The sequence below is a fragment of the Salvia hispanica genome, chromosome 2 (genome assembly GCF_023119035.1).
Source record: "Salvia hispanica cultivar TCC Black 2014 chromosome 2, UniMelb_Shisp_WGS_1.0, whole genome shotgun sequence".
NCBI lineage: Eukaryota > Viridiplantae > Streptophyta > Magnoliopsida > Lamiales > Lamiaceae > Salvia > Salvia hispanica.
In genome coordinates this window covers 17805582-17822734 of record NC_062966.1, presented here as the reverse complement: position 1 = coordinate 17822734, position 17153 = coordinate 17805582, and the positions used below count along the sequence as shown (strand labels likewise).

At 36.0% G+C, this 17153-nt stretch overlaps 4 protein-coding genes across 8 annotated transcripts; 2 read left to right on the top strand and 2 right to left on the bottom strand.

Annotated features, from left to right (window-relative positions):
- Positions 1 to 1539: 1539 nt before the first annotated feature.
- Positions 1540 to 5145, bottom strand: LOC125207979 (ATP-citrate synthase alpha chain protein 1). Of its 2 annotated transcripts, none has more exons than XM_048107508.1 (12): positions 4994 to 5145; positions 4706 to 4816; positions 3803 to 3979; positions 3431 to 3673; positions 3258 to 3309; positions 3047 to 3161; positions 2816 to 2897; positions 2549 to 2644; positions 2329 to 2430; positions 2140 to 2256; positions 1938 to 2054; positions 1540 to 1848 (listed from the first exon to the last, which is right to left on the bottom strand). In XM_048107508.1, the coding sequence occupies exons 2-12, from the start codon at positions 4802 to 4804 to the stop codon at positions 1777 to 1779; spliced, it is 1272 nt and encodes a 423-aa protein (XP_047963465.1). In that variant the 5' UTR covers positions 4805 to 4816; positions 4994 to 5145; the 3' UTR covers positions 1540 to 1776. The 2 variants fall into 2 exon arrangements, with proteins under 2 accessions (XP_047963465.1, XP_047963466.1); XM_048107509.1 differs by having other exon boundaries at positions 4706 to 4839; positions 4994 to 5109.
- A 3513-nt stretch (positions 5146 to 8658) lies between these two features.
- LOC125203456 (signal recognition particle receptor subunit beta-like) lies at positions 8659 to 10205 on the top strand. 2 transcript variants are annotated; one of them, XM_048101803.1, is made up of 6 exons: positions 8659 to 8936; positions 9058 to 9140; positions 9226 to 9312; positions 9390 to 9529; positions 9610 to 9741; positions 9867 to 10205. In XM_048101803.1, exons 1-6 carry the CDS (start codon positions 8792 to 8794, stop codon positions 10054 to 10056), a joined length of 777 nt encoding a protein of 258 aa, XP_047957760.1. In that variant the 5' UTR covers positions 8659 to 8791; the 3' UTR covers positions 10057 to 10205. The 2 variants fall into 2 exon arrangements, with proteins under 2 accessions (XP_047957760.1, XP_047957759.1); XM_048101802.1 differs by having other exon boundaries at positions 8661 to 8936; positions 9384 to 9529.
- Positions 10206 to 10227: 22 nt separating this feature from the next.
- On the bottom strand, positions 10228 to 13121 carry LOC125203455. 3 transcript variants are annotated; one of them, XM_048101799.1, is made up of 10 exons: positions 13044 to 13121; positions 12844 to 13006; positions 12336 to 12648; positions 12025 to 12058; positions 11692 to 11925; positions 11238 to 11327; positions 10995 to 11060; positions 10831 to 10922; positions 10692 to 10739; positions 10228 to 10516 (listed from the first exon to the last, which is right to left on the bottom strand). In XM_048101799.1, exons 2-10 carry the CDS (start codon positions 12914 to 12916, stop codon positions 10429 to 10431), a joined length of 1038 nt encoding a protein of 345 aa, XP_047957756.1. In that variant the 5' UTR covers positions 12917 to 13006; positions 13044 to 13121; the 3' UTR covers positions 10228 to 10428. The 3 variants fall into 3 exon arrangements, with proteins under 3 accessions (XP_047957756.1, XP_047957757.1, XP_047957758.1); XM_048101800.1 differs by having other exon boundaries at positions 12862 to 13006; XM_048101801.1 differs by lacking the exon at positions 13044 to 13121 and having other exon boundaries at positions 12831 to 12971.
- Positions 13122 to 15961: 2840 nt separating this feature from the next.
- LOC125206399 (protein YABBY 3-like) lies at positions 15962 to 17147 on the top strand. The gene is made up of 6 exons (XM_048105656.1): positions 15962 to 16033; positions 16120 to 16239; positions 16311 to 16380; positions 16465 to 16589; positions 16679 to 16771; positions 16943 to 17147. Exons 1-6 carry the CDS (start codon positions 15962 to 15964, stop codon positions 16997 to 16999), a joined length of 537 nt encoding a protein of 178 aa, XP_047961613.1. The 3' UTR covers positions 17000 to 17147.
- Positions 17148 to 17153: the final 6 nt, after the last annotated feature.

Here is a 17153-nt window from a genome sequence, read left to right as displayed (position 1 = left end):
TATATCCTAATAAAATTGAATTATTTCTTTTTTAATAAAAATATAAAATATTTATTTATTTATACTTTATTTATTATCGTACTTTACTTTTTTTTTTTATCTCTTTTACTACATTTTCTCTCCTATTTTATTTTATCTTTATTTAACATAACCTTTTAATTTCTGTGTAATATAGTTGAAACGGATAGATTACAATTTACAAATATATACTCCTATTTGGTAAGACTTAATAGAATTCAATTTCGAACGTAGGTAGTAAGTAGTGCATGTTTGGTGAAATTCATTAGTCATGCAGAATTTTCGACATTCAGACTGCAGATAATAGTGATTGTTGACTCAACGAATTGCAGAGACGTCTATTCAGTGGCCATCATATTAAATTGTGTCAATTACGGTTGGCGGTTGCCATTATCTAATTAAATTGTGGCGGTCCAATTTGGTGTTAGTTCAACAAATTTAATTTATAAAAGAAAGAAGAAAAGAGGCAGGCCGATGAAAGCTTGGGAAGAAATGGATATTTTGGAAATTAATTGATACGGACTAAAATTTAGTGTCCCAACCTTTGCCATTAATTTTGCTGCTACAATTAATTATAATAGGAATAATCAAACAAAAGCAGACCAATAAGGTTAGGTGACATCTTTTCAAGCCCAAAACGAATGGTTGTCTAATTATAATTGTGCTTGTCTAGTTAGGTTTTCTTACATTTAACATATTCCATATAGAAAGTAAAATGCAGGCAAAAAGATTTGTACAGTTTTTTATAACCTATTATGTACCAGCATAATTTTCTGATTGTTGTGATATATAGGAACAATGTGTTGTACAAAGCATCAGACTAAGATTCAGGTCCGTTCAGTTTTCCACTATAGCTGATGATTAGAGGCATGTTTATTTTTATAGGAGTAATTCGTTTGGTTGCTCTCTCTCTCTATACAAAACTTGGCATGCGGCAATGTATCTCAATTTGCCTCTAAAGTGTTAAAATTAGAATAGAGAAAATAATACTGTAAAAGAGAATTCATTAATTCACATACAAATTACCATAGTATAAGTGACGTAAGACATTGAAATTCATAATAATCTGACTTCACTTACGGGCCAACGTGTATATACCCCTACACTAATTATCTTATATACATAAGTGGTGTGAGAATAACAATTAAGCTTCTAAAGGGCCAATGTGGTTTACGACCAATTTTTGTATCAAGCTACTAATTTACATTGTTTTTCAAACGATGTCATTGGTCCTCTCCTAAACCATAACTTTAAAAACCACGAACTTTTAAAGAAAATACAAATATTACAAACTAAACATGTGAATTACACTTAAAAAACAAATTTATCAAAAGAAAAAGCTCATTTGGATCATAAACCCCAAGCCAATTATCTTACACAACTGATATGGAATATTGAAGTAAGTACTAACATATTGAATTCATGGTGATGATCACAAAGTTATAGTTGTATTAATTTTATAAGTACGCCATTATGCGTATACATTCTCAGGTATGGAAATAGAAAAGCAAAAACAGAATCTCATGCCAATTTCATACAGCATTTTATTGAGATAAGTAAATTGAGAGGTGCTTCACCATTCATAACAAATCCTTGACCTTCTAACTCACAACATTACTGGATAAGGGCATACGGACCAATTTCTGAGACCCATTTACGAAAACAGTGAAGAAATGCAATCCAAAATGATTGGAAAGTTTGGTTAAACTAAAAATAAAAAGACAGATAAAAGAGTTGGTAATGAGGATTATAGCATCTTCAAGCAGCTGCACTGATGCATTCAATAGCCTGTTTGCAGATTCCAGTCATGGTTGCCTCGGGTCCATAAACCTACATCCCAAACAAATCAATCAGTAAGGTCTTTTGCCACGAAAAACTTTGCAGGTTTCAACCACATTATATCAACAATGTATGTATACCTCAATAGGAAGGCCGATTTCTTCAGCAAGAATCCTCATTTTCTCAAGTCCCTTCTGGTAATTAGGTCCTCCTCTTCGGACATACAAGCTCATTCTGGCAGCCTTGAGTTTTGCTTCCTGGTACAACATCAACCACATCAGGAGTCGAGCTTTCGATGAGAAGTTATATATATTAGTCTGCGTGAGGTTTTGGTATATATACCTTTTCTCTTAGGGCACGGATGATGCCACTGAATGTGGCAGCAACATCGGTGAAGTTAGCTATTCCACCACCTATCACGAGGGCTCTCTTTCTGCCATCAGGTTCTGCAGTCGCACACTGTAAACAACTCATTAGCATGCGTAAGAAGTGATACTGTGTTTCTACTCAATACAAGAAATTGATTCTTACGTCAATCACTACTCGGGCATACTGCAAGACTTCCTCCTCGTTGGGAGCACCACTGTATTCCGCATAGTTCCCAAGCTCAGAAGCAAAACCAAGATCTCCAACCTATTACCAGGTTTGAGAAACTGTGTGAGACTTGGATATTTACCAATTGACAAGAAAAATGGAAAACAATTTCAGTTAAGTCAAGTGAAATATAATAACATCAAGACGAGGAACATACAGTATCAGCATAGATGACACTTGCACCTCCTCCAGCAACCATGGTCCAGATTCTCCCTTTGGGGTTCAAGACAGTGAACTTCAATGATGCACTTGTCTGCAAATAATGAAAGATATAAACTTTATATATGCATTAAAAAAGCAGGTGCAGGTTTTGTGAGTGAAAAATGCAACAGGGCAAAATGCTTCCACATTTGAGATTAAAATGGTCTGAATACCAATTGGGAGTCAAATAGCTTTATAAGAGAATCTACATATCAATGAGTACCTTCTCATCAAGTCCATGAATAAAGCTCTCTGTTGGACTCATAACTCTTCCGAATGGCAACGGGAATTCAATATTTCCCCATCTGCAAGATCGAGGTTATATAAGCGATAAATATAGTTTGATGATTTTTGACACATTATAGCAACACCATGCACACAAAGGTTAATATGCTTTTGAACTGCCTAAAGTTAATCTCAAATAACGAACAGAAAAATAAAATCATAGTATTACTTTTTGAAGTTCTTGAAAGCAGCAGTATCGTCAAGCTCGCCTCTCATATCCAAAGGATAAGGTTTTCCGTTAACCAAGGTGAAGGGGTTCATCTCAAGGAAAGTGAAGTCCAAATCTAAATAAAAATAAACCAGGTTATTTTCAAAACTCTAGAGAAGATTACAACCTTAACCTTAAGAAGCAGACTTTCTTTGCAAGATCTTACACCTACCTAAAAATAGAGCATATACGAATGAGATGAACTCCTCAATTACAGGTTTGACCTGCATCACAAGAAATTATGTATAAGCAATGGCGATATGTAAGTATATATTCAATACGTGCAGTAAATAAGTGAAACAGCAACAATAATGTTAAGAGGAAGGTTGTTTATTGACAATGTACCTCTAAGGGAAGTGTCGCCACAAGCGGAGCACATAGCTCTACTGTAAAGGATGCACCTGTTGGGACAAATATAGTTTTGACCTTGTCCCAGTTCTCTTCAATATCAATTCCTCCGCATTCTGAAAAGCTAATGCTACAACCAAGCCTATCAGAGACAATGTTTAGGTAGAATTCCTCATTGTGAGGAATAAATGGTTCAACAATGAATGTAGTAATGGGTCCTTTGCAGCCTCCCATCTCTACCTGTTCACACAAGATATGTGTCAGGCAGAGTATTGAATTAAGCTAAATTCACTTCTTGTCATAGGATATCTGATACTATGCCAGTATAACACTGAATTAGCACAAGAAATACTAAAAATTAACATGTACCTCTTTGCCAAGTCGCTCTTTCACAAAAGCAGCAACTCCGGCCAAATCTAGGTTCAAAGCAACAAGACCACTTTTACCACGTTTCCCAAACAGCATATCTGGTTTGACAACCAATCTTGTAGACGAAAGCCATGGCTCTTTGTCTACTAGTTGACTAAAGTCAGTAGACTCGGTCACCTAAAACATTACAAGCAGATTTTGGTTTATTGAGGCCTGAAGAGCCTTGAAACTGGGTTCTTAATCAAGATGATGCAAGGCAACAGTTTGAATTATAAATGTAAACTCTGCCACATACAAGCCAAGTAGCATTGCATGACTGTCGCATCAATTTTCAACAAAGCTGATAATAGTAAAAAGTAAAATCAATGTACAAACTGGTTTGATGCAGATTTTCCGACATTTATATTGTCCATTGAGAATGAGTAAACTTTCTTAACATTTCTTCCACATTTTCAGTACATCTTCAAGAAAGTACACTATAAATTTGCTCAATACAGTTGTCCTGATTATTCACCTAACTTTAGGTGATTTAATTTATATTGTCACTGAAAACGAAAAATAAATTTCCAAATTCCAATCAAAAGGCGCATGAGTTAGGTACAGTTCTATATGATTAGCTCAGATGAGAAACCTATTTAAAGTACAGCTACTTTGAGTAACAAGGAAAAAGAGAATCAGGTGAACTGCACCGCCAATCATAGCATATTAGGAGTATCATTATTTTCCTTAGATCGCATTATATCCATCTAACTTCGCTATGCTAGATTTAATTCTACCACATATTCTTCCCTAACAACACGCAGAATGTAAATCTCTAGCCACATAAGCCGAAAAAAATATAAAAAGGACTAGATCTCAACAAAACCAATCAGTCTAACTAACTAACACAAACATCGAGCTCACCTGAGCAGATTTGATTTCCAAATCGGATCCAGAAATCCTCTTGAAATGCTCCTTCAACAGTCTCTTGGAGTCGTACTCTCTGATCTTCTTCCTCGCCATTTTCCTATTAGCCTGATTTCCAAATTCCGAACCAGCTAATTAAAAGAAAAATAATGATCCAATCCCCAGATCGGAAACAAACATTAATAAATCTAAGATTCAGAGTCCAAAATCAACAAATCAAAACTCAGCATTGCATATATCTCATATAGCTGAGATTAGAAGATAGAAAGAGAGCAGAGATATTACTGTTTGAACGAATGCGGATAGGAGATGAGAGTGAAAGAATTTGTTGGCGCAGACTAGAACGACTCACAGCTTGAAATCTGGTAATCCACCTACTTATATTTATAGTTAGGGGGTTCAATTAACATGACAAAAATCAGTATAATTTGTTACTCTATTTTCTTTTTGTTATATTTATATATCAAGCGGGAAATGGAACGCCGAATTTGACATATAACCCACCTACCCAGGTGAGCCAAAATGGTACACCTACTTGTGCTATAAATTGTAATGCTAATTAATAATCCAAAAATGCACACTTTGTTTGGTATGTAATTTTACACCACATATATTTATATTCATAAGTACCAGATATATGAATTGATTCTCACTTTCATTTTCCAAATATACAGAATTAAAATATGCCACTTATGTATATTGGAAATAATTTTTAAGTCAATATAATCGGTATGCATAGGTGAGTTCGTGACTTGTTCTTTATTAGTACTACTACTGTGTTTTAGTTTAGTTATCAAGTTTGAATTCTATACGTTTGAGTCGATCGATTTTGAAGTTTTGATGCAAGAAGTCAAGTGTGCTGTGACGTGGAATATTGGATATTAAAAAAATTCCTAGTCAATACTGGACTGCTGAATTAGTAGTTCATTTTCCACTTCAAATATTGAACATTCACATGCGAATTTCAGTTATTGTAATAGAAAAATAGAGATGGAATGTTATAAATTTATAATGGGAAAAGGAATGCCTCAAATTCCCATAGCACTGTCCTCGTTTTATGGTTGAGCAGTATTATTTGGATATTATGGATTTTTATCACAAAATATTTTCTATAATCTATAAAAATCTGTATGAGGGTTATATATGTAAATTGAATTAAATTTATTATTTTATTTATTATAATACTCTAAAATAAATGTATATTATTATTACCATATTTTAGTCAAATAGCTTTTCCAAGTTTTGATTTCAGATGAGAAAGTTTACATAAGATTAAAAGTCTACTTGGAGATGCAATCTCACTCTATCTAAAGTCTAAACCGATCTCTATGTTTCTGCGCTTTATTTTTCAATTGTTAAGTTGATTTAAACTTTTGTCCAATTTTAATTTCTTGTCTTTCCGTTTAAATTTGATAGTATTTATTAATTGTAATTTATTACTGTATATATAACCATATAAGAGTTTACAATTGTATTGAATTTCAGGTTTGTTGTTAATAGCTAGGGGTGGGAATTCAGTCGGTTTGGTTCTGATCGAACTGATTAGTCGGTTAACCGACTCTTATTTTTTTTGAAATCCAGATCGAAAACGAACCCTTTGTCGGTTTGGTTCCTCGAGGAACCAATCGGTTCGGTCTTCGGTTCCACCGAAGGAACTGAACTCAAGTGCAATATAAATATATAATACATTAAGTAATAAGTCATAAAATCAAAAGGACAAAAACCATGATTCTATTCCATCATCAAAAACCAAAATTCCAACAAAGTCTACAAAACTAAGTCCAAAACCAATATAAACCAACATCATTCATCAAACAAATTTTTACTTTTGTAAAACCAAAATAATAAAATTAAAAATATATAAAAATGAAATATTTAGAAAATAACGGTTATTCGGTTCTAACCTTTCGATTCTCGGTTAAAACCGGAACCGAGATTAACTTAAACTTAATAACCGGAACCGAACCTTAACCTTATTGTTTCGGTTCTCGGTTAACCGAAAACTGAAAAAATAAGGTTTGGTTCTCGGTTAACCAAGAACCGAGAACCGTTTCCCCAGACCTATTAATAACTAATCATATTAACGGTATATAGTTTTCATTTCAAGTAGTAATAAACTTTAAGCAAAGTTCATTATATTATAATTAAAATATATTATTATTAACTAGTATTGTAATATAAAAAAAATGAATTAATTAATGGGATGTAGAAAAAATATTGCGACGAAGGACGCCCGTGCAATTTAAGTATTATCTCACTCTTTAAGGGATTATAATTTATATGTGACAGAAGCTTAATTATGCGAAATATAAGATGAAATATCATTTAGCATCGGTATTATATATGGTGATGACCTGGCTAAAATAAATACTCTACAACCATTGCAGGCACTAGTTATTTATGCTTTTATTTATTAATTAGTGTTTATTAAATGTACCCAATAGTCGTTAAGGTAGCACTTAAATCTTAAAAAGTCAATAATTTTAGCCTCCCTAATTTGACCTGTCAAAGTCCATGAACAATGCGATGCAATCGAGGGATATGGTAAATTAGTAATGGTATAATTAGGGGAACACGCAAATTAAAACGAACTGAAAAACTGAACGTTCCGAAAAACAAAACGAGCCAAATTGAAATTTAAATAGTATCTAACCAATCTAAACCGACCGAAATTGTATAACATTATCCGAAAATAAAAAATAAAAAAATTTCAAAAATCAAATTGTCAAATATTATGTGTACCACATGCATATATTTCAACTATGAAAAATGACACAATTAATTTATTTTACACTTCATTAAGTTGACTTTTAGTTTGTAAGTAAATTAGTTCAATATATAAAAAATATAAATATATATTACTATAATAATAAAATTAAATTTGGTTTTTCTAATCCTAAACTGGATTTTCTAAAAAATAAAATCACACCGATTTGAAATTAAAAAAAAAAAACTAAATTCAAGTTTTGGGTTGGATCGATTTTGATATTCAATTTGTGTAGTTTTTGCTCATCTCTAGGTATAATCCAACTAATAATGCTACATTTATTTCAATCTTTTCTTAAATGGAAGAGGACGATTTGTAGTAGTTACATTGTCTTTTAATCATCTAGTCAAGACCAATATCATCTTAGAATCAATCCGAGTAACATAGGTTGTTTAAAGGATAAATTGAAAAAAAGTATGGTAAAATTATGGTTAATAATGCAATTTTGACATTTTTAAAATAGTTTCACCGGAGAAGATTTAGGCATACTATGTGTCTGAATTTATTGGCGTGACGCTTATATGTGTAAAAATTAAAGACTTGACTAATTAAATATATTCAACCATACCATTTAAGTAGTCAAATATTTTATCAACATAATATTTTCTATTCCACGTCATGCTACCCCTCCACCGAAAATAGACCAGTTTTACTATTTTGGACCGTCCATCAAAATTAGATTAATTTTAAAAATAAAAAGTTTTATACTAGTACTAACCTTACAAATTTAAAATTATGGGACAACTAAACAAATTTAAAAATTATGATTCGATCTATGTTTAAAACGTTGGCCGCACGCCATGTGCGTGGAAATGTGAATTTGAAGGCATGTCATTCTTGGTGACTTTATCAAAGTTGATATTATTACACATAGTAGTCTAGAGATTAACATGTTCTACTATAATCTATACATGAGTCTATGACATGAATATCAATTAATGGATCTTAATTTTTTTGGTCAAAATGTTACAAATATCAATGAATATTTGTATTACCACATCAGAATCAAATTTCATCAATTACTTTTATTCATAGAAATTCATAGATGTGAGAATATGAAAGAAAAAAAAAAGTCATGTACTAGTATCAATTAGTAGTCCATGATTTTAGCCATCATTACATTTTAGAAATAACTAAAAAATTGTATGCAAAAGATAATTCACACCCCACCATAATTACCTAACTTACCGAAAAACAGTTTTCTGGGGAAGAGACTTCCTGAAAAAGACTCCCAATCCATGACCATTAACTTCCCTTGTGCTAAATTCATCTCAAATTTCCAATCAGAACTGTACTCGATTTTGTGAACAGAGACGATGGAAAAAGAGAAATTAGATGAATTGAAGATCCAATTGCAGCAATTATTTAGCAAAGCGCAAGAATTTGTTCAAGAAATCCCGCCGGGGCAGCTATACACGGCGACTGGGATCGTTCTATTCACCGCTTTTCTATTTACAGTCAGTAAGTTTTGATCTCAACTCTGTTTCAGTTCAATTAAACTTTTAGGTCCAGTGATCTTGTTTCACATACATTGCCTACAAATTTGGCCGACATTAACAATTAAACAACTCTTTCTTTGCAGTATATCGTTTAAAGCATAGATCAGCAAACACCATTTTATTAACTGGCCTTAGTGGAAGTGGGAAAACTGTTCTCTTTTACCAAGTAAGTAAGATTATGTGGATGCTGTCAATGAAAAATTTTGTCCCTTTATCTGCTTTGGTATACATGTATGTTGTCTCTCCTCTAGCTTCGTGATGGCTTCTCTCACCGAGACTCTGTAACATCAACGAAACCAAATGAAGGACGTTTTTTACTGCACTCCGAGGCTAATAAGGTAATACTCCCTTATATTTTTGCACAACTATTCATGCCGACGTAAGGGGTGGTGCTGAAATCTTATAATAGTTGCAGAAGGGCAGAATTCACGTAGTTGATGTTCCTGGTCATTCGCGGCTTGTTGCTAAACTGGATGAGTTCTTGTCTCAAGCAGCTGGCATAATTTTTGTGGTGGATTCTGTGGAGTTTCTACCACATCTTCGTGTTGCTTCTGAGTATGTTTATAAATGTAGCACGCACGTTTACACTTTGAGAGCCATTGCTTGCTCATATTGTATCGTCTTTCCTGGTGAAGGTACCTGTACGATATTCTGACCAATGCGAGCGTAGTGAAAGGAAAGACTCCATTACTACTCCTGTGCAACAAGATGGACAAAATTACTGCACATTCAACGGATTTTATCCGACGACAGCTGGAGAAGGAAATGTGAGATCATTTCATCCATCATCTCTGATCTGTCCATTATTTTTCTTCACTTAGTAGTGAATTTTGAGTAGTATGTTTCTCACAAAGGTTCATAACTAACCTACTCTGCTTCGTCTTCATCTCAGCAACAAACTTCGTGCTTCAAGGACAGCGCTGTCTTCAGCAGATACGAGTAATGAGTATACGCTGGGTGTAGTAGGAGAAGCTTTTGCATTTTCTCAGTGCCAAAACAAAGTTACAACTGCAGAAGCATCTGCCTTAACAGGCGATATCTATCATCTAGAGCAGTTTATCAGAGAATGCGTAAAGCCTTAACATGATGTGTGGGAGCCGTGAATACAACTTCAAAGAGGCCGATTGATGATATCTTGTATTTTCGAAACTGTAGAATTACCAACAGCAATGTTTTATTGATGTCTCATTTTTTGATTACTGCAAGATTATGGATTCATTGGTTGTCTGTATTCCTTGTATTTCATAATGAAATACTCCATAAAATGGGAGTCTATGGTATAATCAGGCTCTATTTACAAAACTGTAGATGAAAATAGAGCTTATATAAGTTGGTAAAAGTTACACATATCTCATATCACTCAACAATGTTATGCGAAATGTGGACAAATGCGGAGGACCTATATGCAGCCACATCGCTTAAGCTCTCAAGCACTCCGATGGCATCTGAGTATTTTATCTTGATGAATAACTCCGTTTTGCTCTGAATATGAAAAAACATATTCCATAACAGAGAAGGGCCAGAAGGCCAATGCCTAAATACCTGCAAAATTTTGTTTAACAGGGTTACCTAACGACAAGTACACTATGGTAGAAATGGCAACGAGAGAAAAAATCAGAGAAGAGGAGGAGAAGACGAGGGTTAAAGAATCCACTGTTCTTGGATAAACGGAAAAACATGTATAAGTTGCCCCGTTGCAAAGAATGGTAGTACATACCACAGAGGAGCATATGGAGACGACAAGTCCATGAAAGGATAGGGCCACCTGTTCAGCAAGAAGGTTTCACACATTTTTGTCAAAAATTGCAAGAATTGTCAATAACAATGTCAGGCAGCAATGAATGGGGAAACTGTACCAAATTGATACACAGGCATGTATGATCCACTGGAAAATGACAAAGATACACGTCCATAAAACAAAATATGCCATACGGAAGAAGGGAAATCTCTGTAAGTAATTAGAGATCCGTTAATAAAAAATTCATTAGAAACAATAGCAACTTGGTCATTGAGATACTACCAGGCGATTCAAAATTGCATCACCAAGGAGAAGGATGGCGTTGACAGAATGCTTGGAGACAATTAGCTGCAGAAAATAATAAAGTGTTGACTCAATGACCGGAATAAGGCAGATATAATGAAGTAAGATATCTTAATAAAGAAAAAAATTGATATTGGCCTTCATGTTGGAACTACTACGCTAGAAACAACACAATGGTAGAAAGATAATCATAAAAAAATAACTGGGAAATATTATACTCACAAAACTTAATCTGTAACCTCTGGCAATGAGAGATGGATAGAGTACCAACCAAAAGACAGAATCAGTGAGCATCACAGCCCCAGCAGACATCTACACCAGAATGAAATGAAAGTATGAGAACCTTGCATAAGTTTCTTAGGTTACATAAATTTTAGTAACACATTACTTTCTGCAGATGACAAAAAAAATATGATGCAAGTTTCCTAAGTTACACTAACAAGGAAAAATTCACATATAATCATGTAGATACACATTGCTATTGAACAGCAACTTGAGAGCAGGACTGCGTATAAGCCTATAATGTAAGTTCTCTGTCAACAGCAATTGAGATACTCAAAATAAGAAAAAATGAATCTCTGCCTAATTATAAGGGAAAAGAGCTGCCTTTTTATCCATAATACCATTCGAGCAATCCTTGCTAAGATAATCTGTAGGACTGAAGGTGAATTCTTACCTGAAATACTACTTGCATGATATAGCCCCATATGGATGCCGCAGTTCTGCAATCAGGTTCACCACAACAATTTGAGCTTCTAGTTTGGTTGGGTATATCTCCCTGCTCCACAAGTTGGGGTGGTACATAAGAGCCACGCTCTGCATTGGCCGATATATAACTATTCCTAATCCTATCTGGATCAACTTCATGGCGGCAACGCAGAGAGCCCTGAACTGATAGTGAAGAACCAAGCTACAACCAAATGTATGTCATAATCAAATTTGGTATATACCACAAAATTAAGAGAAATTTGAATTGCAATAGAGGCAGATCCAGAAAATATTAACATACCCCAAAATAAATAGTCACCAAAGTAAACGTCCACCTGTTCGACAAAGGAAAGAGCGAATGGAAAAGTTAGAACAACCACAATATCAGTTCAATCTGTCATCCTTCCCACTTTACCCCCAAAATATCACAATTGATGCCATAGAGTTACTCAAATATATAGTCGAACCTCTCAGTTGCAATTGAAGTTAATAAATGGAAGAATCCAAGCAATAGTTAAAAAACTATACAGAAAATTCATAACCATATAATCCATCCTTTCCAACTATGACTACAAACACGAAAACCGCAAATTCTCAAATAATTAAACTTACTCAGTATAAAAATAATATTTGCCAACACCACTGATGATTAGATCAGCTAGAAGCACAGCAAATAGCAGAGAGAAAGCAAGTAGTCTATAAGCAAGCAACCAAATAGGATGGATTGATTTCCAGCAAGTCCCCCAAACTTCATCCCAGTACAAGTCCCCTGCTGCTTCCTGCTGATCCCCACCGGATTCCCTATGCCCTTCGTGTCTCCATATGAGGAATGCAGAAAACAACATGGCTAACAGAATCCATAGTGCACAGAGCAAGAATCTCCAGTTCAACCAATAACTTGGAGCCGTTGTATCATCCACCATAACTGGCCAAGCATGATCAAGCAGTCTTGTTAAGAATCTCATTCTTATTTCAAACACTTCCAATCATCAATCTATTCAATTTTCTAAATAATGTAGCTATGCACATATGCAGGTATATATACCAGCTCGCAATCGAAGCAATTAAAAACAATAAATCATGAATTAGGTGATTGCAGAAACTAACAGCTCTGATTTACCGATATCTAAGAGAGTACCAAGCGAATAAGCTGGAAAATGAAAATCAAAGTAACAACTCCACGACAAACACATGCGAGTGATTCAGCAGCTGTGACTGGGAAAAATGAAACTAGCGTGTCCTGTTTTCTCCGCAATTGAAAGGAATTAAAGTTTGCTCTCAACCAAAAAAAAAAAAAAAAAAAAAAAGTTTGCTCTCAACTATTGTACGTTTCAGAAAAAGAGAAATAACTGAATTGGCAGTCAAATCTGTACAGTGAGGATGAGGGTTTTATTTTTCCTTTCCTTTTACTATTTTAGAATGGGATAGAACTATATATTGATTGACTGTTAGCACTTAAAAGCATCTCCAATGCAAATAAGCCAATGCAAATAAGCCAGCTACTCTCTCTCCCTGCTACGTCGCACTGAAAATCAACCTGTCACATCAAATTTAGACCAGTCATAGGCCAACCGCAATAAAAATAATTCAAAATATACCACATTTATAAAATTAAAATTACAATTAAATTACGGAATTAAATTTACGACACATATACGGAAAAATTCATTAATTGCATTAAAAAAAAGGTACATAGATAAAAAAAAACTAACGGCGTGCAGTCCTCCGTGCCCACAACTCTTCAATTATATCCTTTTGGAGTTGAATATGAGCTTCCACTTGGCGCATGTCGGTAAATTCCTTGAGGCAGCCGGCTTCATCGAGAGGTACCCCACGTCGTACGCTAGGGGTGGCTGTTCCGTGGCTTGGACCGGCTTCATCGTCATCGGCCCAACTAGTCAGTTGTACGCCTTCGTCTTCGACGATCATGTTGTGCGGGATAATGCAGACGTACATTATTTGGGAAACACATCTAACATCCCACAAACGCGTTGGGCCCTTAATTGCCGCCCATCGAGACTGGAGCACACCAAATGCGCGCTCCACGTCCTTGCGTGCCGACTCCTGTCGTTCCGCAAAGTAGGCCTTCCTTTCATCACTTGCGTGCCTGATCGTCTTCACAAAGACAGGCCACCTAGGGTATATCCCATCCGCCAAGTAGTAGCCCATATCATGCCGGTTGCCGTTGGCCACAAATGAGACGGCTGGACCGACGCCCTGGCACTTCTCGTTGAAGAGGGGAGACGAGTTCGGGACGTTGAGGTCGTTGTTCGACCCGGCTACCCCAAAATACGTATGCCAGTTCCATGGCCGGTAATCAGCTACGGCCTCGAGGATCATCGTGGGATTCTTTGACTTGTAGCCGGTCGTGTAGGCCCCCTTCCAGGCAGTCGGGCAGTTCTTCCACTCCCAATGCATACAATCTATGCTGCCTAACATCCCGGGGAACCCATGCTTCTCCCCGTGCATCTGCATCAAATTCTGACAATCTTGGGGAGTAGGGCTTCGAAGGTACTCCTCACCGAAAATGTTTATCACGCCCTCACAGAAATACTTCAGACATTCCAGGGCTTTCGACTCACCGATGTGGAAGTACTCATCCCACATGTCCGCCGCGCCTCCGTAGGCCAACTGCCTGATTGCCGCCGTGCACTTTTGAATAGGGGTGTGGCCGGGTCTCGCCAACCGCATCGTGCCTCGAAGCGGAAACACAGATATCGACGCTCCAAAGCGTCAACGATACGCATAAACAAACGCCCTGCGCATTCTAAAATGCCGCCGGAACATGTTTGCGGGAAACCGCGGGTTCTCTCGAAAAGTAGTCGTCATACGCCGCCGATGTGCAGCTACGTGATCCCGATCAATCACCTGCTCGGCGGTGGACAACCCGTGGAGGGCGAGGTATCGCCTGCTGTTCCACCCTACGCATATACCGCTCCATCTCGCGGTTCATGTAGGCCTCCATAGCCTCGTTCATCCTCCGTCCATACTCCTCAAGCATCCCCACCACTACCACCACCGCTACCACCCGCGTTACTCATCGCTCGATGCTCTTGTACAGAAAATTAGAGAGAGAGAAAACTCGTTAAAACAAGTGGTGCAAATGAAAATGAAACTAATATCGCGTTTATATAGGTTTTAAAAAAAAATTAAAATTAAAATTCGGCGTTGACCGATCGGGCCGCCACAATGGCGGCCAGCGCATCGGCCAGCCACACGCGATCGGCTAGCCCTGGCCGGTTTCTTTGCCGATTTGGCGCTAGCCTGCTCCAATGGTTCGGCTAGCCGACCGGCTAGCTACGTGAATCGGCTAGCCGGCATTGGAGATGCTCTAAAAGATACTTCAACGCTTGCTGGACTCCATGGCAGAGAAAATAGAAAGAATCGCAAGAGAATTTGTAACTAAATTAGTACTATATCCGAAAAATTTGTAACTATAATTAATGAAGCATATGATTCTAAAAGTCATATTTTTAAGGTGTGGCAAAAATTAAAATTCTTAATCATCCAAAATTTTGGCATATCGATTAAATCATTTCACAAGAAAATTTATATTGATATACTTCATGCATTTTGTACGGATTATAATTTCATAAGCAAACTAATTCAGGGGAGTTTATTTATAATTTTCTTGAGTTATAAAAACATTATATCAATTTGCTCAGAACCTATTCTACAAATAATATAGGGAGTAGTAACTATACTAACTGAAATTTACAACTTAACAACTTCCTCTAAGGACTATGTAAGAAATGCAAGAAGCAATTTTAAGTACAAGATAATATTTCTAATATTATATTATACAATGTTTTTATTATATTGTTTAGAGTTTATTATAGTGTATTCTAACTTCTAAGTAATAGTACATGCAAGAAATAGGTGGCTGGAGAAGCACTTATTGAGTAATTTGACTTAAATTGCAAATTTTTTTGTTGAAGAAAGACAAAACTGGTTAGATGGCAGATTTCCTAGTTAGCATCAGTTTCATTTTTCAAGAAGTCTGATCACAAGGGAAAGAATTGGCAATTATAGTTCAATATAGGAAGCACTGGACTTGTAATAAGACTTCTCTCCTCATTTTCCTAGTTTAGGCTGAAATTTTAATGTATGTATCAGACATAAATGTGTCACTGTATATAGAATGAGTTTGATACAACTGGAAACACAGTTGATACTTTCTTCTACATTCTCATCTATCTCCAAACTGCCTTTATTTCCCCATTTTCTCTCTCTCAGAAATGTCAGCATTAGAGAGCTTGCAGGAGCAGATTTGCTATGTGGAATGCTGCATTTGCAATACCATCTTACTTGTAGTTAATTAATCCACTATATATTTGAATATTAATGGTGTGATTAGTGGCTGATTACATAGCTTAATTTGGAATATTTTGTGCAGGTTATCGTTCCTTACAACAGCTTGGCAATGGCGGTGGCAATCAATTGCGGTCACTGCGATAACATCTTCTCTCTCAACACGCTACACCTCTTTCCATCAATCAACCAACAACGTAAAATGGTAAAAATGCCGTGATACTGTTTTAACTGCAAGGAACTCAACTAATCATGAAGTGTGTATGTGTCGAGAAGGTTGCGGACGAAGATGATGATGACGATGCAGACAGGGATTATGTATGGTGCAACCATGTTATCCAGAAACGTAAAGCTGTTTCTCAATCTTAATGAATTGTTGTGTTATTGTTAGTTATCATGAATGATCTGATGGAAATTTGTTGTGGTGCAGCACCGGAAAAGAAGAAACGCGGTCCGACTGCATACAATCGCTTCATCAAGTACGAAATCAAGAGGCTCAAGGCTGAGCATCCCAACATCACTCACAAGGAAGCTTTTAGTGCTGCTGCCAAAAATGCAAGTTTTTTTTTTTTTTTTTTGTTTGGTTAGGAAATTTTAACTGTGGCTTAATTATTAATTTCTTTACACATGTTGAAACTGTATAGTGGGCACATTGCCCACAAAGAGAGTATAGAGATGGACAAGTCAGTGCTTGTGACGAAGGAGACATGGTCATGCAATCCATTGCCCATCATGAGGTAATCACTGTGATAATTTTGATGTTCTAGCTGCAAGTGTAGTATGAAAAAAGAAACAGCTAAATAGTATCACCCAGAAACATCCACATAATTCAAATATAGCATGTTAAGAGGTCAATTTTATGCTGCTGGAAATTGCTAAACTGCTATCTGCTGCTACAAAAATTTCAGGTGCATTTTCTTGGCAATGCTTTACATGAAACAAAGGCATTGAGACAATGTGGTTGAACCACAACACCTTTCTATTGAAGGGGTCAATTTCTCGGGCAACGCCATTCGAAAAGAGAGAATTGCAAGTGGTGATTAAGGAGGGGCTTGATGAAAATTGAGTTTTATTTTCTCTCTTTCTTTTTATAGATTATGAATTGACTTCATTGATTAC

Excerpts from the sequence above, each read along its gene's own strand:
- LOC125207979 (XM_048107508.1), bottom strand. The coding sequence starts at position 4,804 with ATGGCGAGGAAGAAGATCAGAGAGTACGACTCCAAGAGACTGTTGAAG. Across the intron at positions 2,055-2,139 it reads TCCGTGCCCTAAGAGAAAAG|GAAGCAAAACTCAAGGCTGC; the intron begins GTATATATACCA and ends ATGTTGTACCAG. Across the intron at positions 1,849-1,937 it reads AAATCGGCCTTCCTATTGAG|GTTTATGGACCCGAGGCAAC; the intron begins GTATACATACAT and ends TTTGGGATGTAG.
- LOC125203456 (XM_048101802.1), top strand. The coding sequence starts at position 8,792 with ATGGAAAAAGAGAAATTAGATGAATTGAAGATCCAATTGCAGCAATTA. Across the intron at positions 9,313-9,383 it reads TGCACTCCGAGGCTAATAAG|TTGCAGAAGGGCAGAATTCA; the intron begins GTAATACTCCCT and ends ATCTTATAATAG. Across the intron at positions 9,530-9,609 it reads CATCTTCGTGTTGCTTCTGA|GTACCTGTACGATATTCTGA; the intron begins GTATGTTTATAA and ends TTCCTGGTGAAG.
- LOC125203455 (XM_048101799.1), bottom strand. The coding sequence starts at position 12,916 with ATGTGTTTGTCGTGGAGTTGTTACTTTGATTTTCATTTTCCAGCTTAT. Across the intron at positions 12,649-12,843 it reads TGGTACTCTCTTAGATATCG|TTATGGTGGATGATACAACG; the intron begins GTAAATCAGAGC and ends ATGCTTGGCCAG. Across the intron at positions 11,926-12,024 it reads TGGTGACTATTTATTTTGGG|CTTGGTTCTTCACTATCAGT; the intron begins GTATGTTAATAT and ends ATTTGGTTGTAG.
- LOC125206399 (XM_048105656.1), top strand. The coding sequence starts at position 15,962 with ATGTCAGCATTAGAGAGCTTGCAGGAGCAGATTTGCTATGTGGAATGC. Across the intron at positions 16,590-16,678 it reads TTAGTGCTGCTGCCAAAAAT|TGGGCACATTGCCCACAAAG; the intron begins GCAAGTTTTTTT and ends GAAACTGTATAG. Across the intron at positions 16,772-16,942 it reads AATCCATTGCCCATCATGAG|GTGCATTTTCTTGGCAATGC; the intron begins GTAATCACTGTG and ends CAAAAATTTCAG.